Source organism: Lepisma saccharinum, chromosome 5 (genome assembly GCF_977018435.1).
Source record: "Lepisma saccharinum chromosome 5, izLepSacc3.1, whole genome shotgun sequence".
NCBI classification, from domain to species: domain Eukaryota; kingdom Metazoa; phylum Arthropoda; class Insecta; order Zygentoma; family Lepismatidae; genus Lepisma; species Lepisma saccharinum.
This window is the reverse complement of record NC_139233.1, coordinates 95,637,671-95,660,298: the sequence shown is the minus strand read 5'-3', so window position 1 is coordinate 95,660,298 and position 22,628 is coordinate 95,637,671. Positions and strand designations below refer to the sequence as shown.

At 39.1% G+C, this 22,628-nt stretch overlaps 1 protein-coding gene across 1 annotated transcript in view; it reads left to right on the top strand.

Moving 5' to 3' along the window:
- The window catches only part of LOC145988159 (protein CFDP2-like), a 58,702-nt gene extending 36,722 nt beyond the window's left edge, over positions 1-21,980 (top strand). The window contains exon 2 of the mRNA XM_083122990.1: positions 21,681-21,980. Within this exon, the coding sequence (XP_082979116.1) occupies positions 21,681-21,980 (300 nt within the window). The remainder of the gene's footprint in view (positions 1-21,680) is intronic.
- Positions 21,981-22,628: the final 648 nt, after the last annotated feature.

Genomic DNA, 22,628 nt, shown 5'->3' with positions numbered 1-22,628 from the left:
ACGCAAGCTGCAGAAAATGCAAGCTCTTCGGAAAAAAGTTTAGAAAACACTTTTTTTTTATAATCAATCGGTCTACAAACCGAAGGCAATAGCAATTGAATAGAATGGTCATATTTCCACGGAACAACTTTACTTTTCACTCTACATTTTTTTTTGTCTGAGAGCGTACCGGTGGTGGTGGGGGGTCTGTATACTCCCCTAATACATGAGCAATATTCAAAGAACTTTAAATGCAGTATTCAATAATTCATTCATTAAGTATAGGTTATATACACTGGACTTACAAAGTACGAAATTACCTTGCATATAATTTTGTTGTGGATTTGTCACATTTTACATTGTTATAACAATTTTCTTCTGCGATAAACAAGTGCTTAGCTTTCCTTAAGTTGTCATTGAATATAAGTCAACTAAGGGGAAAACCGAAATCCTCAGCATTGTACGTGCCAACATGTGACACTGGCGACACCACACAAAATTAGATAAACTTCATAATACAACGACCTCGTACTCTAAACCAAACCAATGCAATGCTCAGGTTATAATACCAATAATATGGCTACCGTTCCAAGTATTTTTTTTTTTTTGTGAAAGTATTGTGGATTGTGTGGATTAGTACGAGGTGAAGGTAACTAATTTGTACCGTCTGGTTAACCATGACGCGGATATGAGAGGGCGTGCAGAACGGTAGAAACGGGATATTTCCTGAAAGTTATCAAAGGTTCTGGTAAAATAATCGTCTGCAATAAGTGAGAAAGAATTTTCGAAAGGGCGGAATCACAGCCTGATTTCCTGAAATTGCTGTTCTCTGCTTGCTTTCCTATACTCAATAACATGCAACTCACTATCACTACAATTCACGAATGTTGAAGAAAAGAAGATTTAAATACGATAAGGCATTTTGCCATCCCAAACTCGTGCACCCCAAGGTCCGGGCTGAGAAGTTAACTTTAGGTCCAGCGCTGATTAACTGAACGTAAAACTAAAATTACAGTCAAAATAAATTCATTAAATGAAGGGCTCTGATGTAAACCACGGTAAGTGACATCTTACCATGTACATCTTACCCGTACCATCTTACCAAAATGATCAAAATGTCACAAACAGTTCAATCTGTTCTTTATACTTGATTTTTTTGTGATTTTCTTGTCACCTGAAGTGAAATGAAGGAAGGTTTTTACCGTAACACTGGATTGCTTAATATCCCTCGAAACGATCTCCTCTCAGCGGATGATAGTGCATGAGAACTTATGGGAGCAGAGAGGTTCAAGGGCAAGGTGCAACGGGGGTATTTCCCCAACAATCTCGCTTTCAAAAGATCATTAACAGATCTGCAGCAATAGCAGCGTATTCACAATTAAAGTGAAACAAGAAAGGACAATAAATATAAGAATGAAACGTAATTGATTTATATTAATAGCAAAACTAAACACAATCTTTCAAGTCTTACGCCGACATCCGTGGCGAAATGGTTAGCATACCGTGCTACGACACCTGAGGTTCCGGGTTCGAATCCCGGCCTGGGCATGGGTATTTGTGAGTGTCCCTTCATCGGTTTCATTGTATATCAGCCATTTCAATCTTCGCGATTAGCCAAAAGTGGCAGAAAAGCGAAGAAAAATAAACCAATTCAATCAATCAATCTTTCAGCTGTTCCATAATAAAACAATTTCAACAATTTTGAAACTAATTGACATCTTTAACCACTTAGTAAAGAAATCAGTTTGCTACTTGATGCAAATCTGATATTTATAAATGTAAAAAGATAATTGCTTTAAATGTATTTAATAATGTTATTTTTAAATATTTAGTGATTTTGTAATTAGTAATGTTGTATTTAATTACGTATACATATTAGCGCGCACGTGCGTGTAGATTAAGATCTTTCCCCCCTCAAACAGTGATTTCACACCATGTACACGAAGCAAAAAGAAGAAGAGTCAGTATTGATTGATTGATTTGGTGTTTAAAGTCCACTTTATGCACAGTAAGCCTAATCGGAACTGGACCTACAGTTTAAAGTGGGATCTAAACCACTATGTGCCTCCACCCGGCATCGAACCTTGTACCCCTTTATTACAAGGCGACGAAGAGTCAATATGATGATGTTACACCCATATTCTGCCTACCGTTTCAAAGATAAGGGCCTCCGTAATTGTTTCAAGCCCAACGCTGTCGCTTTGTAATCAAATGATTCCGAGATCGAACTTTCATGCCTGCTTGGGGCAGATTGATCAGAAGCTCGAATCCCACTTTAAACTGTAGGTCCTTCCCGATTAGCCTGTCATGCAAAACGTGGACTCAAAACAAAGTTAAACCACAGATGAATGTATTTTGACCAAAGTTTTGCTATGACACGTAGGCTATATTAAACGATGAAACAACATTGACCCTTCACTCATCCGTTTTGCTTTGTAGTTCGCATGTATTGACTTCAATTATATCCTACTTAAGTGGATGATGGACCAAGTTTGATGGACAGATGTTACCAACGATGGTAAAAACGAAGTACGTAGTGACTAGCAGCTAATGCAAACGCAATTTTGCGTCTGTAGGTTTTCCGACCGAGGGATGAGACTTCCTGGCGCCATTCTTTACTCCTCTGACGCTGCCAGCAAGGGAGGCTACGAAGCAAGTTGCACAGAATTAGTTATTGCTTGTGGCGTTCTGAAAGCCCACTGTGGAAAGTAAAGGAACCCACCAAAGAGTGTTTTCTTTTTACTTTGTACAGTCAACAGCGAAGAAATGATAGGCTAATTGTCCATTGCTATTTTCATTTCTTTTTATTTTACATCCTGTGCTGTTTTAAGGAATGACACTATGTTGGTTCGATGCAGGCATTGTTCTCTGATTATTGACGTCAATATTTCAATTCAGTATCATCACATTGTGTAATACAGACCGAATGAAAATGGTGGTGGACAATTCGTCTACTGTTTCTTTCGCAGCTGAGTGTACAGCAGAACTGTTAAATACATTAAAAAATGATCAGAAAATACTTTAACTTTAGATCAATTCGTCTTTTCTTTTGAAAAATTCAGATTGAGGCTATCCAACTACTCTTCTGTAGCCAACATATTTAAAGACGCGAAAAAAATGAAGGTTGTACAAAATTATGTAACGAGATTGTTAATTTGAAGCAAGTATATATGATAAAATATTTTGAGACTCTTTTTAATCAACGCAAAGCAATGTCCATTTTCTGCAGCGACCATTTTATTCGTCCAAGAAACTTATGCAATTTAATTAGATAACTAACCACTTCTACTCGTTCCTTTGGGCCGGCCCCAGAAGGCAGAGTGGTTAGCACATCGCGCTACGACGCCAGGGGTCCCGGGTTCGAATCCTGGCCTGGGCATGGAATTTTGTAAGTGTGCATTCATCAATTTCATCATGTTATCACTCATCCTCATCTTCGCAAATTAGCCAAGAGTGGCACAAGAAGTAAAGCAATATAATCAATCAATCGTTCCTTTGGGGTAGGTAGGAGATTCAGTTCAGACGCGACAGAGTAATGTGCAACGGCTTCACCCCTAAAAAAAACCGAGACGCAGTGCGATAATATTTTCTTTCGCCCTTCTTTTCTTTAGATGTTCGACTATGCATTATGGCAATTGCCAGTGAGTCACTGATAAAGTAAGAACATAAATGTGAAGGATAATGGCACGTTGACGTGTGAATATACAAAATTATTGCTTTGGAGTACCTAAATGTAAAATCGTCGCGATTAAGAAAAACAGGAAGAAAAGTCAAGTAAAATATACAAAATATACAGTGCGTTCAATTTGAAATTGAACCCACCGGAAAAGCATCATGAGAGTAAGTATTAATTTCCTTGCCTCTTCGTTCCACACCAAGCTATGTGACTATTCAGCCGTCGTGTTACCATTACAAACAAAAAAAAATGCATTGCGTTAGGTATTCGTAAATGGGCGGACTGCGGTAGAATTTTAAATTGAACGCGCTGTAAATAACATAGTGTAAATAGTTGTTTATTAACTTTGGATATTCCTTTTATGTTGCTTACGAATTTAGAAACGGTACCTGAATACTTTCTTCCGAAAGAAGCACTGCACAGGCATACAGCCTCCACAATGTGTGCATATGTATAAATGTGTGATTAGAAAATAAATTTTAATGATAAGAAACCTTGATACTTTTTAAAGATGGTGGAGTTATTGATTTACCGTTACTTGAAAATACCAGAATCTCAGGTATTGACAACACCGAAATATCGATATATCGAAACGGTACCTTCGCTATTTTCCGGTACTGTCTGCATCTTCGATGTAGCCGGTATTTCGAGATATTGAACCCCGGTATTTAAAACTCACTCTATATTCGTGATATTCTGAGACTGACACTTGCAAGGTATAAGTTTACTCTCCAGCCCTTGAAATGAGAAGGGAAAGGAAAGGGGGGGGGGGGGATTTCTCGCACCCATAAGCAAAGATGAAGACATGGGACTGGATCGCAATTCTGCCGTTGATTGCGACAACTAGGGTGATGTTTTAGCCTCTTTTAGCCCTAAATGAGTATCACCTCACCTCACGTCACGAAGTCTACGGTGTGTCACTTCGCAAGGTTTTCTTTCTCCTGATAGGAGAGGGAGTTCCTTTTTTAGTTTTACCGTGCGACGGGGCAATACGAGCCGACATCTGGGCAAAGCATGTCAAGCTGTTGATCACGTGGCCTCGGGTTAGAATCTCGACCGTCCACCAACTTTACGTTGGAGAGAAAGGAATTTCAAATGGGCGCGGTAGGAAGAGAACCAACAAAACGCACGCATTCATGTAATAAAAAGATGTTCATCTAAAACGTTGTTAAATGTTTAAAAAACCATACTTGACTGATCGAAATCAAATTATTTCAAGGATGGGGTCGACTTCTCACATGATCACTCTTTTGGTTTGCCTCTAATTGTGGTCATCCATTCTGAACTTACTTATTTCTTTATTCCATTGATTTTGAAGTGGAGATGAGTGGAGTGTCAGGAAATTTCGTTAGAGGACGCAGTTGCGGGGACAAGAAGTGCCAAAATTTGAGGGGAGGCAACTACCCCCACGCCCCCATAATCACCGCCACTGTGTATAATCCTATTCTGTTTAATATTATTAATAATAATATGTTAATGTAATTTCCCTTGTTCACCAAGAAGTGATTCTACGACTGATGGCTACTGTCGCACGATATTAAGGGAGTAGCCTCGGCTAGAATATACGATGGTGTTGTTTTTTGTATAATCCCCTTTGTGAGCTAATTACTTCATTTCCTTGTGGTTAACTTGCTGGTGTATATAGTGCACCGTAAAGCAGGCAAAATTAAAAAAAATATCCTGTAATGGTTGCATAATCGGGGTATATTTAGTGCTGCTGAAACTATTGATTGATTTGGTTTATTTTTCTTCGCTTTTCTGCCTCCTACGGTTAATTGCGAAGTTGAGGATGAGTGATCATATAGCCTAATGAAATTGATGAAGAGACTTACACAAACACCCATGCCCTGGCCAGGACTCGAACCAGGGACCCTTGGCGTCGTAGCGCGCTGCGCTAGCCACTCCGCCACGGAGGCCGGTTACTGAAACCATCGATAGATGGGATCCGTTATCTGTACTCGAAAATATGGCCTCTAAATATCGATATACTGAGAACCGACATTTTCCGTATCTTCGGTAACCAACATAAAGTACTCTCTTTAATGGTGACATTCATTTACCTATATCTTGTAAGGTTGAGTAGTAGAGGCACTAACGTTAGGACCTACGACAATATTTGTGCGCGTCTGTATTTATTTTCTCTCATCTACCAACCACTTCGACTCATTGTTATCTTTGCTATAGAGAGGGCCGAAACACGCCCGCTCTAAATTGCAATTGATTTTGCAATGTTTAAAAATGTTATAAAAATAAATTTAACTATATCCATGTCTATATGTCCCGTTTTTATTTTTTATTTTAGAAATCTCGCAACCCTACTTACAGGGGAAGGGGGAAACTACGTTCAAAACGTAAATACTCTCATGTAAAACGCTAGTAACAGCAATAAATGTTTTCAGCACTCTGAACTCAATATTTCACATGCATGTACTACATGAGAAGCAGCAAATTGAACTTTCCTAAAGGATAAATGGAAAATCTGCTGCTACCAGGGTTCTCTGGGTTCTACTCTAACTCCGCGCTAATAATTCGAGGAGACGATTTTAGCCGCGATTGAAGGTTGAGTGAGGCCCTACACATCGTTTTATATATTCTGATAGATAGTCTGGTCATTGTTAAGAGACTGAACAAAATGCAGGACTACATTTAGAATATAATCGTTATATTTGCACCTTTAATCACTGACACAGGCACTGTAGGTGCAATGGTATAAAGTGTGTTTACAACACGCTCCGAAACGTTTGCCGGAATCATTTCAATGGGTGTGATTTCGCGCAAACAATTGTGGGGGAAGTTGTTGGCTGAATATCATCCAATGGAAACAGCCGCTGAGGCTCTAATGGTGATCGAACGCCGGACCACATCATTATATGTGATACCGTTACCACTACGCCATTGGGGACAATTGCGATAGCAGACAACATTCACACCATTTCGCCATCTTTATTTGCAGTTGAAGTTAATTGTACAGTGAGCTTGAACCATATTGGGAGTACTGTATTCTCAACCAATTGCCCCCATGCACACGCCACTGTTGCTTGTGTATATAAGTGTTCACTCACTTACAAGCGAAACCGAAACTCGAGCTCTCAGCGACACAAATCCAGACGCTTTGGCGCCTGAAACAGACGTTCGTTGGATCCTGCATTTCTACCACTGCTTTGGTTGCGATGAAGTATTTTGACAGGTGTCCGTATTTCGCTGCAGGATACATGCAAGGCTTAACAGAAGAATGTTAACGATATGCATATGATATATAATGGTGATTAATTATTATTCGGAAATTAATACATGCAGAGTGTAAGAATTTTTTCTTCCGATAAAATTAACAACAACGAAATAATAAAAAAAAAATATTTAACCAGAAATCAACAAAGTGGATAACAGCTATTGCTTTTATTTACCTTTTGATATATTACCAAAGCAATTACCGACTTTTTTTTAATACTGCCGATACTGTGCGTAAATGCAGTCAGTACCCCTTCCCCCAAAATGATATGTTTACTGTCTCTTTATATATCTCTGGCTATAATGAATTATTTATTGCCACGTAATACAGATGAAACTGTCATAGGAATTCGAACCCAGAATTTACTGTGCTAAGATAATGAGTCAACCGACATTTAACAATCGTTACTTCCTTTAACTTTTCCAGGCAGTCATAGCCGAGGTATATAAAACAACGTTTCGATTATAATTCTGTGGGTTAAAGTTGGATAATTTTTCGTAAGTAATGAAAACGCTTTGCTCGTTTCGAATAGCACCTTTCAGTAAAAATAAATTATAGATTGATCGAGTTCGTGTTTTAAGTCCACTTTACATACAGTATGGACCGGACTAGACCTACAGTTTAAACTGGAAACCTAACCATGTTATGCCTCAACTGGTTATCGAACCCAGGACCCTTTCCCTTTGATTACAAGGCGGCGACGTTACCACTACACCAACAAGGAGTCCCAGTAACCAATATCAATATATATATATATATATATATATATATATATATATATATATATATAACACAGTAATAGGATGAGAAAGAGTGCCACAAGGGCGGATAAACTCTAATAATGGAGAAAGAGAGTGTATAAACAGCCTATATAAGTACACAGAAGAGTAACAGTGTACAATTTACTTTATTTTGGTCTATAAAACAACCGATATTAACACACCTTCAAAAAACATCTTGTACATATGAAGCAAATGAAAATTGATATTTGTGGGCATAGTAGTGCGCACGGGGTTTGCCAGTGGTGCATGAACACCTCCAAATGCGTCTTCAAAAAATTAAGAATGTAGAAACAACCATTACAATAATGAAAATCCTTCAAGGTGGGTCCCGAACTGAAAAAGGTTGAGAACCATTTATTTAAAGGTAATATACCTAGATATTAGTATTTTCAGTTTGAGACATCACAGAAGGCGAAGGGGCGGTTTTTGAAGGACTGCTGAATTCGCCGCATTATTCCTGCAAGGGAAAGGGTGGGGATATCGTATTGTATCCATGTACATAAGAAGCACGGACTTGAAGTTTCCTATGGGATATATTAAAAATTACGTGCAACCCCCTCTCCTCCTTACGCCAATAAATCTTTGGCACGCTGCTACCACGGGGGGTATGTACTCTAACTTTGCGCTTTTAGTCAGAGGAGACAGGTTTCTTCACACACTCAATCACTTAATAATTCATGAAAATCCACGTTCTTAGAATGTCATTCTCAATCAGTGACATTACGAATAGAAATGCGGAAATATAGCTCTCGTACTTTGAAACGGTGTTCATTGAAAATAACCCATAAAGCTTTCACGTTGAACGGTGCTGAAACTTGGTTCACGTAAAAATTCACGTCTTGTCGAATTGTATTACTCGTCACCATCTGTTGCCACATCGATGGCGACGCAATCGATCACGGCTAAGCTCTGGCAGTTAGTAATATTTTATTATTACTGCAAGAACTGTGCGTTACTGCTACGCCTACTAAGTGAATTTCCCTCCATACACGTGACATTAAATCATTTTATGAACAAAAGAAATTTAGAAACATTGGTAGGGAACATCCCTAGAGAACAGTGTAATTTATTTTCATTTTTCATTAAAATATTTACAGTTAAAAATTTGATAACAAGATATTGTAGGCATGGCAGCACCCCCCTCTCCTCGTGATCCCGTCTCGATCAACCTATCTGTGAACAAAGTGAACTATATAGAAGAATGTTGTTCCCTAGTCATAGAGGATCACCGACCTCTACTCCGATGGAGGTACAAGGGCTGATACTTTCATAATGTCACTCGGCGACACAATTTATAATAATATTTTGAGACGTTTCGGGCGAAAGTATCTCATTTCCCAGTTAATCCGCCCATGACTAAATTTAAATTGCATAGGCTATTTTACGCTCAATGGGGAGTTTCTTCTATTTCTGTGTCCCATTTTGGATATTTTACGTTCCTTTTCACCGTAGAATGATGAAGTAATGGAATGAAAATCGCACAAACACAATGAATCGTCTATGCCTAACCAGCGTTGAACCGGCTTACCTCTGGCTAACAGTGGGAGGTTGCAACGTAAGTTTTGTTATGTTTGCTCTGAGGAAGAGAAACGGATGACACGCTCACTCAACAAGAGGCCTTGCATCAGTGGTGCTTTCAAATCTGGGCCGAATAACAATTACAAAAGTCAGATCAAGTTTACGCCATAGATTAAGCTGATGCACTCGTATCCGGACTGAGATTTTCTGTGGTTTCTACAAACGACTGCAGGCATAGCAGCTTCGTCGTTGGCTAGTATTTTTCAAATATTCCTAAATCAAATAATTGTCCAAAATAGTGGACATTAAGTGAGATAGGAAGTGTGCTCTAACAGCTACATTCGTGCAACGATTTAATACATTTTATTTTACCTTTACATGATTCACATTCATATCATCAATAAATATTCCACACCTTTCTGACAATTAATATTATAATGCAATTTCTGAAGTGCAATAATGAACGTGGTATGGTGTCTGACTATCACGGGGTGACCTACCTAGGATTTTATTATTAATTAATTCAATACTTCGAATCAATATTTAGCCATTTGCAGTTTTTTATGACAGGTCTGCTCATGAGAAACCGTTGAAGGGAAAAGTGAACTGTGCACCGTATCCGACGAAGAGAAAGAAAACTGTTCGTGTTAACTAACTAACTCCTTTATTACGAAGAATATTTTTTTTTTTGGATAAATCTCTAACATGCCCACATGTACGTATTCGTTTAGGTCTCTGGTTTGAATGCTTATTTAGAAAAATAAATAACAGAAATAAAAGTTTCATCGATGTAATTAAATGTTACAAATATTACAAATGTTACAAATTTCATCCTGTCATCACTCATCCTCGTCGTCGCGATTAGCCAAAAGTGGTAGGAAAGCGACTCTAAATAACAAAATCAAATCTTTCCAAGACCGCGAACACACAACCAACATCCATACATTGAAGAAACTGAATAGCAGGAAAAGTTTTAACATTTCCTTTAACGCGTGTGTATCTTTATTTTTTCCCTTTCACCCGAGTACTGCAGTGTTGCCAGTTTCCTTCAGTGCTTCATTGTCAAAAGGTTTAACAACGATAAATATTACATCTCTACTTTCGATGTGTGAGGTTTGTGATGATACAAATGCTCAGCACTGAATAAAGATGATGACCGTGCTGAACATTTTGGCAACGCAGGAGCAGGATTGCATGGTAAACTGTTGATTGCTCCTTTACTGTTGAAAATTATGCAACAGCGCCAGTGGATTTTTCTTATCTTGATGAAGCTACTGTTCTTGGGTGGATTTCGAAATCAAACCAAACTTGGGCGAATATACGAGTTATTCACTTCATTCGCTGCTGATACGTTTTCGCCTTTCAAGTAAATGCAGGAAAAGCACGCCTTGTGTGAGAAGCTAAAAGCATTAAAAACGTGTCCGTTCGTCCCTCCCCCTCTCTGTAAGAAAGCAATAATGTTAATCATGTCAAACACATTACAATACCTGGGCTCGGTGGTTTACTGAGGACGGAATAGGCAGTAAAATGTTACAAAATGAATGTTTGGCCCATCTTTCAGAGCTCAAAGACGAGGTTACGAAGTATCTTTGCGAAACTTTTCTTTGGCTTGTTCAAAGTATTTACTGGTGATTCTTTACTGCAAAGATTACTGTGGCTGTGTTTGCTTTATCATTTTTATTTCCGTCATGTCATGATCGGAGCTTCGAAACAGTCAAATGGTAAGGGCCTAACATATAGGGCATCCCCGATTTAGTAGTAGTAACATCGTCGGCCTGTAATCAAGGAGATCCGGGTTCGATACACGGGAGAGTGGTTCGGATACCATTTTTAACTGCAGGTCAATCCTGATTAGCCTATCTTTGCATAAAGTATATTTAGAACTCAAGTTAGCGCAATCACAGAACATTTCGGTTTCTTGCTACGTGGACTAGCAGGTTCCGATCGAGAAAACCAGATAACAGCGGCAATGCGATTCGATGTACTGACCACGTGTCAACCAATGAGGAAGTCTATTAACGGACCGTTGTTATTGAAGGAACCTTTTGCCACGGAGTTAGTGCATCGTAACTGTTACGGAGATAATTAATATATAAATTGAGCGGGTAAATACTAATAAAACAGGCTGTTATACTAACCACTACATCGGCTTGTATTGTGTTCACGCTAAACGGGGTTAAATTCTGTTACTGGGTGATAGACCAGTATTATGATGTGCAAGCTGCGAAGTTATGAAACAGTGGTGTATCTAGAAGTAGTTTTAGAGGGACGTAGTCTTATTTTTGATCAACTTTCCTTTCAAAACACGTAAAATATAGGAAAAGATGGCAGGATCTAGAAGTGGTAAAAATGACTCATAACTCCCTTATGCTCCACTGAAAGTTGGTGAATACAGACCACAAGTGGAGAGGGTTCCTTATTAGCGATAACAGAAGCGGGGTGTAAGGGATGATTTTCCTGTAAGCACCAAAATGCCAACCTCTCTCCACGTATTACACCCTGTACTCAGGAAAGGGGGGGAGGGTTGCCACTAAGCTATCTTATGCTATAACCTAGGGTCGCACATAAATGAGGCCCTGAAGGGGCAGAAGTGAAAAAGACCATTGATCTACATACCCTTAACAATTGGCTGACTGCAAATGGGCTCGCAATTAACCAGAATAAATGCGTATACACAATTTTAGGCTCTAGCTATTATCTTGAAAAAGTAAATTATGATACGATTAACATCAAAATTAAAAACCAAAACATAATTTATGCACCAACCGTTAAAAATCTAGGCCTTACTTTCGATCCCAAACTCTCCTGTGCAGATCATATTTCAGCACAATGCACAAAAGCGCTAACAATAATGAGATCACTCTACAGGAGGAGAGACTTTTTCACTAAAGAAACGAAATTATATCTCATCGAAACTCTAATATATCCTATTTTCGATTACTGTGATGTGGTGTACGGCACGAATTTACAACGTAAAATATCCAACAGAATACAAAAAATACAGAATTCTTGCATTCGTTACGTTCTCTCGATCAGGAGAAATCAGCACATCCTACCCTTGCTCAATACATACAAAATCCTTAACATGTCTAGGCGACGCCTCCTGCATCAGTGTTCTACAATATATAAAGTATTAAAATTGCAAACACTAAGCTATCTCCACGAGAAACTGGCATTTAGAAATTCCATACATCCATACAATACTAGAGGTCGGCGAAAAATCGACATTCCCCGCCACTCTGCTGTCAGTTTCGAAGGCTCCTTCTCCCTCTGGTCTGCAAAGGTTTGGAATGCTCTCCCCGATTATGTTTCTTTTGCTCCAACACCCAAAAACTTCAAAGAACAAGTCGTATTATTTTTATTGCAAAGACAAAAATTGAGCATTAGCTCGTACGGCTAAGCAACAGGAATCAAGTAAAGTAAAACCATGTATTTTGCAAACACATATCTGACACAAAGAATATTTCAACCTGTGTGCATGCTATTTTAGTATCGATCTGGAAATTGCGTATGTACACGTGTGTATGTGTATGTGTGTGTGTGTGTGTTAATGTATCTGTCATTGTATTCTCTTATAATTTTATTATTTTTCATTTATGTCATATTCATTCATGTTATGTTATTTGATTTCAGTATTATTCAGTATTATAAATGTATGTATTGTAACTTTTATTCACCAGAGTTAGGTGGTAGAGCAGCCCAAGGCTGAATCTCGCTCTGTAGTAAATAAAAAGACTTTTCAATTCAATTCAATTCAATTCAATGTTGTGATAATAGCAGATTAGAACATGTCAGATCACTTTTATCTGCTTATTTTATGAATGAACGTAGAAGGAAGAAGTTTCTAGCGGTTAAATAAGTTCTTGCATGATGATCCTATTTTCAAAGGTCACGTCATATAAACAATATGTACAATTGTTCCTCGTAAAAACGAATGTGAACATTTTAAATGCCAATAATTAAAAGTCAAGTAAAGTGGAGGGATACTAACGGTCCAAATCAACATCCTTGTTTCTTGGTTAATTCGCGTCCAGTGTGGCTACCGTAATGTAATGTTAGTTTCTGTTCCTTTAGTGCGTGTGCAGTATTAGTGTGGTATGGGGAAATGAATATTGAAAGTGGCAATTTTAAAAACTGAAATTTACTGAAAAATTTATAATCAGACGTGTCTATATTTTAAAGTTTACAAGTGTTATTAATACAGAGCACGCAATTAGTGGAAATGAAGTACCATGAAAACAAAACGGTTAATAATAATAATAACAATAATAATATCGACAGTGCCTAAAACAAGGGATAGTCCAGGATCCCAAATTTTATAAATCCCACTCTGCCTGGACTACAGTCAGTCTGTATTGCGCACTGTCCATACGTATTTGTTATTGCCCGCGCATCAATTACAACCTAATTTTCGCGATTGGGTAAAAGATACAGAAGGGAGAAGTAAAATAAATCAAATCAATCAATAGGGAAAAAAAGTAAAATCCTCCCCTGTGCTTTGCACCACGCCATGAGAGCATATACGGGGTGTGGAGTTGGGCCCCACACTTTCTTGGTCACAGCCGAAGCCCTGGCCGCCCCCAGAGTTTCCTCCAGATACCCACTTTGTACGACGCTGGGTGGACGCCAAGGCCGCTTGAACAGGTGGAAAAAATCCCGGTTCTCCCTCGCCTGGTAGTCAGACGCCCTAACGACCGAGTTACCGCGCCAGTATAAAACAGCAGCAAATGGCTGTCTGTACCTTTCTCACATTGAGGATTCCTGTGGCAAGTCTCCCATATAATACGAAGGTTAGAATGAACGATGAAACAGACTTTTGGAAGAAACACAACTTCTATCCAGGATACGAACCTAGGAGACAGAGTTTTGTAGCGCGTCATGCTAACATTTGAGCCACAGAGCCGAACTGAAATACTTTGTAATTGGGCGAGTGATTCCCGACACTTACACGATGCAACTGGGAAGATAAAAAAGGACTGTTGCATTGGCGCCTTGAAGTCTGCGCAGAGCATTCAACCATATCAGTTACAATACCTCAACTTGATTTCATGGTTTCAAGGTGAATAGTATGTTGTGTTTCTGCCGTACAACTTATAGATTTGCATCAATAACATAGTGTTAATGCGCAGGGATATGTGAAAAATGCCAACGTTGGGATATCCGATAAAATAAAAGAAATGATAATTCAAGGATCGTGGATTAAGGGTGTTGCTTTGGTAACTGACTGCCGCAATTATAACTATTGTTGTTATTAACTCGGTTTAATAATCTCCATATCTCTACACTATAGAAAATTAAACGTTTGTAATTAAACTCGTCTAAATATTCTTGGTAAATTGTTTTGCATCTCCATACAAATTATTTAAACCCATCGTTTCTCAACCTATGGGGCGCGACCCACTGCTGGGTCCCGAGAGGGCGTTTGATGTGTCGCGAAGTCGGGCTCGAAAATTAATTTATTGTGTCTCATAAAACTCTTATATTAAAATTACTAAGATATATTGCTTTAACAATTAAAATTTAACCCGTGTTGTACGTACATAGTCTAAACTCTGCATGTCTATTATTTAGGCTCTACCATTGTTTTTTACCGGCATCTCTCAATTTCAGCATGTGTTATTAGTTAGACTATAGTAAATTAGTGTTTTAAATTACATATTTACTTTTCTAGAATGAAGTATGCGTAATTTGTTAACGCAAGTGTAAAGGAGGGTTTCTTAAAGAACTCGATGTTAGCAAAAATATGATTATAAACTAGGTGCACACCCCTTCAAGTAATTCTGCCAGCGCCCATTTTTATGGGTTCCGTGAAGCGTAATATCCTTCAAGGTGGATCCCGGACTGAAAAAGTTTGAGAACCACTAATTTAAAGATAATATATATTTTCAGTTTGAGATACCACAGAGGGTGCAGTGGCGGTTTTTGAAGGACTGATGAATTTGCCGAATTATTCCTACAAGCGAATGGGTGGGGATATGTGCACAAAATGTAAATACTCGTATTTAAAACGCCAGTAATAATAAAGAAATAGAGGGGAAATTGTTTTCAGCACTCTGTCCTCAATATTTTGTATGCATATACATAAGAAGCACGGCCTTGAAGTTTCTTATGTAATAAATGAACAATTATGTGCAACCCTCCCCTCCTACCACCAGAAAATCTTTGGCACTCTGCTACCAAGGGACTCTACCATAACTTTGCGCTTTTAGTCAGAGGAGACGTGTTTCTTCACACATTCACTGACATACTAGTCATTCATGAAAATCTACGCTCTTGAAGGTCATTCCCAATCAGTGACATTACGAATAGAAATGCGGAAATATAGCTCGCGTACTTTGAAACGGTGTTCATTGAAAATAACCCATAAAGCTTTCACGTCGAACGGTGCTGAAACTTAGTACACGTCAAAATTCACGTCTTGTCGAATTGTATTACTTGTCCCCATCTGTCTCCACATTGCGTGAATTTTACCGTGAACGAATCGATCACGGTTAAGCTCTGGCAATTAGTAATATTTTATTATTACTGCAAGAATTGTCCATTACTGATAGGCCTAATACGTGAATTTCATTCCATGCCCGTTACCTTTATCATTTTATGAACAAAAGTAATTCAGAAACATTGGTAGGTATCATCCACAAGGAACAATGTAATTAATTTTATTTTTAAGCAAATATTCACAGTTGAAAATTTTATAAACAAGAAATGGTGGGCCTGTCGCTCTGGGAATCCAATCTGAATCAACTTTTCTATGAGCAAGTGAACTATGAAGAAGAATGCTGTTCCCTCGTCATAGTACAGGATCACCCCCCTGTGCTCGGAACGAGGCACCGGGGCTGATACTTTCTCAATTTCACTAGGCCACCCAATATATTTTTTTTAAAATTTGAGACGTTTCGGTACAGGCGAAAGTATTAGATTTCCCAGTTAATCCGCCCATGATAAATGTACACTGCATAGGCTAATTTACGCTTATTGGAGAGAGTTTCTTCTATCTTTGTGTCTCATTTTGGTTATTTTACGTTTCTCTTCACCGTAGAATGATGAAGTAATGCCATAATAATCGCACAGACACAATGAATCGTCACATTGTTATAAAAATGGCAGCGTTCAACGTTGGCTTCGATTTAGGGGACAGTTGCTCCCCATTTTTTGCCTCCGGACTATGGCCTCTTAATTCTAGGCCTTGTCTACCAAGAGAGAGTAAACTCCCCCCCCCCCCCCGTTTGGCACCAAAAGTTGCCAAAAGGCCACCACTAGCCCTAAACATACACTTGTGAGGTTCTATCTATACCCCTTAAAAATATGTTGTTCAGCCCCCCCCCCCCCCGAAAGGTGCCTGATTGCAAGCTTATTTTGTGTAAGTAAATGTTTTCTTTTCCTTCACTGATTCCTGCTCTTTGCTGACCCTTCTCCAGACTTCGAGGCGTCATGCACTGAGACAGCCTACAAAAGCATTCTTCCAAAACTTGTTTCTGTTCGACGCTCAAATGCTAGGGGGGAATAAGGCATTAGATCGCATCGTTTCTCAACCTATGGGGCGCGACTCACAGCTGGGTCCCGAGGGGATGTTTGGTGGGTCGCGAAGTCGGACTCGAGAATTGATTTACTGTCTTAAAAATCTATTAAATTACTAAGATATATTGTTTCATCATTTTAAATTCAACCCGTGTTGTACGCAGTCTACATTTCTGTTATGTGCACCCTACCATTGCTTTTTACCGGCATCTCTTAATTTCAGCCTTTTATATTATATATGTATGGAACTTTTCTAGAATGAAGTATGTGAAATTTGTTTAAGCAAGCGTAAAAGAGAGCTTCTTAAAGAACTCGATATTAGCAAAAATACGATTATAAACCCCTAGAAGTAAATCTGCCATGCTTGTGCGTCCCGTGAGGTGTAGTATCCTTCAAGGTTGATCCCGGACTGAAAGAGGTTGAGAACTACCTGATTAGAAGTTTCAAGATGACTGTCAATTAGAGTCAGCGCCAGGGTGCAGGTGCAGTCCTGGAGGGCTTTAAGAGCAAATTTAGAGAAAACCGAATGACATACAGTACAGACAGATGCCTTTACCAATTTTCTGAAAATTTATCACTGTAACATCTAGAAAGAATAGATTTGGTGATTATAACTTGCCTCATAATTGCAGGACAAACTACATCGTTGAAAATTAATATCACTGTCGAATTATCAAGAACGATTGATTGATTGATTTGCTTTATTTTACTTCGCTTTTTGTGCCACTTTTGGCTAATTTGCAAAGACAGCGATGAGTGATGATATGGTGAAATTGATGAATGGACACCAAACATCCATGTCCAGACCGAGATTGAATCCGGGGCTCCTAGTGTCGTAGCGTGATGTGCTAACCACTCCGCCACGGGGGCCGACTTATCAAGAACGAAACAAGTTTTAAAATATTATATTTCGTATGTGGAAATACTGTATTTGCCCCCCCCCCCTCCGGTTTTGGAACCGAATCGCCGCCACTTAAGCACAAGAAGACCAATTCAATTTTCTCATGATGGACAATACACACATATTGCAATGTCTCCTTTGCCCTCCGTTCGCACACCTATGAGAAGGATTGTTACTGCTGCGGCTTTCCATACAAAGTGTGATTTAGAACGGTCTTCTTATCCTGAACAGGTATTTAACTTTTGAAAGATCCTAGGTGATTACTTTGTAGTTCTGCCTCTTAAGGGAGGAGTTGAATGATGCATGTATACAATTGATGAATAACCCAACACACAGAAACTCTCAGGTCGTTATACCTGACTCAACTTTTTATTCATTTTTATTATTAACTTCACTTTTCGGCCACTTTTGACTAATCGCGACGATGAGGATGAAGTTGATGAAGTAACACTCACATCCATGCCCAGTCCAGAATTAGTGTTGCCCACGAGACGAGACTTTGGCCTGTCTCGTCTCGTGGAAATGCTGTGAAATGCTGTCTCGTCTCGAAAATATTCGTTTGTCTCGGGACACATGATCAATCTCGTCTCGTCTCGAATTTTTAAAAGCCTGTCCCGTCTCGTCCCGTGGGAGCCGGCGACAAGTAAATCGATTGATTGATTGATTGATTTAGTTTATTTTACTTCGCGTTTTGTGCCTCTTGGGTAATTTGCGAAGATGGGGATGAATGGATGAATGGACATTCACAAACAACCAAGCCCGACCGGGATTCGAACCCGGGACCCTTGGTGTCGCAGCGCGATGTGCTAACCACTCGGCCACAGGGTCGGGCACAAGTAAATCGAGTTCACAACCGTTGACTTCGTAGTATCTTAATCTACAGACAAAGCCGTTGATCCCCGTTTATCTGCTCGTCCCCCCTTCGAGTTTGCGTGATCAAAGGTTTATTTACCGGTGGGAGCTCGAACATTTCCGTCGTTCGAAGTTCTGACCACGTGTTAACCAATTAACAGGCATTTGTTATACAGGGACGTCTTGCCACGGAGTTTATTCATCATAACTGTTATTGAGTTGATGAATAGGTAAGATGGGCGGCAAAATATTAACAAAACAGGCTAATATCCTAACCACTAGATCAGCTTGTACCGTGTTTCACGCTAAACAGAGCCGAATTCCGTCACCGGGTGATTCAAGCGTGTTACGATGTGCCAGCTGCAAAGTTATGTAACAGTGGCATATCTACAAGGAGTTTTAGAGCAACTATCCTAAAAAAACGCCAAATTTAGGAAAAGATTGCACGATCTTGGCGTGGTAAGAAATAACTCATGCTCACATCCCTTTACTACATTCATGGGTACGCCACCGAAAGCGTGGGGAATAATGCCCACAAGTGGAGATTTCCTTATGTAACGATAACAGGAAACGGGGTGTAAGGGATGACTTTCCTGCAAGCGCCTCTCTTCCACGTATTATACCCTGGACTCACGGAAGGGTGAGCGGGGGGTTGCCACTAGGCTATCCCAGGCTATAACCTAGGGCCGCACAAAAATGAGACGTACATGGAAGAAGTTTCTAGCACTTAAATAAGTTCTTACATCATGACCCTACTTTCAAAGGTCACGTAATAAAATAATATGTACAATTTTATTGCTCGAATATAAACAGTTGTTCCTCGAAAGAACGAATGTAAACATTTTAAATGCCGACAATTAAAAGTCAAGTGGATAGATATTGACGGTTGAAATCCTTGTTTCTCGGTTCGCGTCTGGTGTGGCTACCGTAATGTAGTGTTGGTTTGGTTTCCTTTAGTGCGTGTGCGGTATTAGTGTTGTATGGCGAAATACATATTGAAAGTGGCGGCTTTAAAGGAAAACGAAGTTTAATTAATCATTTTTAATCAGATTTATCGATATTTTAAACTATAAAAGTGCTATTAGTACAAAGCATGCAATTAGTGGAATTCAAGTACCATGATAACAAAATTGTTAATAATAATTATAATATTGTCGACAGTGAACAAAACAAAGGCTATCGTAAGGGCCCAAATATTATAAATCCCGCTCTGTCTGCACTACATTTTGCAGACAAACGGGGCTTTGGCGTCTAAACTCACGATCAGTCTGTGTGTTGCATACTGCCTATGCGTATTTGTTATCCTTCGCATCAATTTCGTCCTAATCTTTGCGATATGCCAAAATAGACAGAAGAGGAAGTAAAATAAAAGAAATCGATCAATAAATAACAGCAGCAAATGACTTTTGTGGTTTCAAAAGTGAATAGCATGAATTCCCTTACTTCTGGTCATTGTGTTTCTGTATAATCAAGGGGTCCTGGGTTCGATACCCGGTAAGGGACATAGGATTCCACTTTAAACTGTAGTTCCAGTTCCGATTAGCCTTACTATGCATAAAGTGGACATAAAACACCAAGTCAATCAATTGTGTTTCTGTAGTCGAATTTAGAGATATGCATGCGAAAAGAAATGTTAATTCCATGATGGTGGATTAAGGGGGTTGCTTTGTTAACTGACTGTAGCAATTATAAATATGTAAAATTAAATCTTTATAGGTAAGCTCACCTAAAAACTTCTGGTATTTTTTTACATTTTTATACAAATGGCAAGTTAATGTACTTGAAGGTTTGAGACATCGCAGAGTGTGGATGGGTGGTTTTTGAAGGACTTCTGAATTCGCCGCCTTACTCCTACAAGGAAAGGGGAAACTATTCGTTCAAAATGTAAATACTCTTATTTAAAACGTTAGTTAGCAATATAGAAAGAGGGTAGGAGAAAGTTGTTTTCAGCACTCTGTCTTTTTAATATTTCGGATGCTTGAGAAGCACGGACTTGAACTTTAAAACAAAAAAAATGAAAAATTACTTGCAACAACCCCTCTTTCCCCCAAAAGATCTGCTGCTACCAGGGGGCTCTGGTTCTACTCTAACTCCGCGCTTATAATCCGAGAAGACGGATTTCTTCACATATTTACTCACATGCTAGTCATTCAGAAAATCCGCGCTTTTAGTATGTCATTCCCAATGACTAGAACTTCGGAGGTATAGCTCGCATACTTTGAAACAGTGTTTGTTAAAAAAAACAAAAAAAAAACGGAATTTGAATCACGTCAAAATAGAGGCCTAGCAATCTTTGTATTCCTCGTCCCCATCTGTCTCCATATCGATGGCGGGGCAATCATTTCACGGTTAAGCTCTCGCAATTAGTAATATTTTATCATTACTGCAAGAATTGTGCGTTAGCTTTCCTTTCCTTTATGCTTACTTGTGAAATCTCGATTATTTATTTCAATTTCACTGGCTTTTATAGTTTTTATTCTGATTTTTAACATACGTATATTGTATTTTAACCTATTCAAAAGATGTAACTTGTTTCTCTAATATCTTGACTTGAAACACGACCAATTTGTACTATTTTTATACCTTACTTAAACCTGTTCTTCCAACAAAAATGAATTGTGTTATTTAAGTCACGACTTTACAATCTTAAGATCTGTAGGAATTGAACAGGAAAGGGTCTCAAATTACATTAGCTTTACCTTTTATCGGCTACATTTGAATTGTACTTATTCTGCATCAAGAGGAAAAGACAGAAGAGGCTAGGTGCCAGTCAAAATGTTGAATGAATGAGAATCTGACCAAAGAACCCTTGCAGAAATATTATACGTATAAGACATGATTGCATGCATGAAACCATTGTTTAACAAAATAACTGCAGTTAAGACTTGAAGAAGTTTTATATTATCCCTAGCTTATCCCTGGCGTACAATAAACGTAGACAGACTACTTACATAAGGGAGGCCTCAGAGGCCCACTCATTTTCTTCTTCTTTAACATTAAAATTCGAGAAACAATTTTTTAAATGAATCATTTTTCCTTTGTTGTTCATATAGCTGCAGTTATATAATATTGCACGAGTGTCACACACAAATTTTATCATTTACTAAACCTGAAAATAACATGTTAATGTTGAATCAATGATTTTTTTTGTTTACATATGAGCATGTAACGTGGTTGTTGCGTACGTAATAAAGATAGTGAAAGTTATTTAACCTTATTCTTAAGGTTCTAAGTCAAATACACGACCAAAATACAAAAGCCAAAGTTGTAGTATTCCGTGCATTTCTTAGATGCGAGGAACTGGGTCATGAGAAGAGTGGCGGGTGGTTGGGGGACAACGTCGGCAATGAGAAGCAGAGTGTCCAGGTCGGCGGCAAAAGTTACAGTATAAAGGTTGGAATGGACGGGAAGAACGATGTGGATTCTGAACTCCGGTGGCAGCTGGATGGGGTGGAAAATCCACATGCCGGTCAACACGACCTGATGGGCGTTGAGAGTATGCGCTTTGCATCTCTAAGGGAGTAATGGAATGGGCCAGAGTTACCAACTCGGACATGGACTGTGGGCGGGATTGAAATAATAAACAATTTGTAGATGTATTATTTAGGTGTTGTAAAATAAACGTGACCAAAATATTTGAATCCCAGCCCAATGCCAAGGCCTCCGCCGAGTCATGCACGTCCGACACGTAAAGGTGGAGAGTCTCCCCCTCGCGTTGAGGACGAGTGACGTAAGCGTGAACCAAGGTGTTATATAGAGACATAGGTACCGAATGGCGCCATATGTAAGTTTTCATATCCGACCAGGACATTGAAGATGCCAGAGCCGTAGCCCAAAGAGTTTGTAGAACTCCCTCGGTGCGACGAACAGCGTTATGAAGTAACCAAACTAAAGGGTATTGGTGAGAGGTGACAAGGCGTTGGAGAGCCAACATAAAGGTAAATAAGGCAATATGATCATGACCGTCACACATAACTAGAGCGTTCACACGAGTATCTAAGTTCTTCAACATAATTTTATGGAGAATATGCGTATCACCGTTGTGGTGGGAAGACAATACCAAACTAGGTGAGGAAGGGGCCATTACAGGCGCTGCAGTTGTAACAGGCAAGGGAGAAGAAGGCAAGGCGGAAACAGTTGAGGTTAAAGCCGCTGTAGCTTGCGTCAACGGTA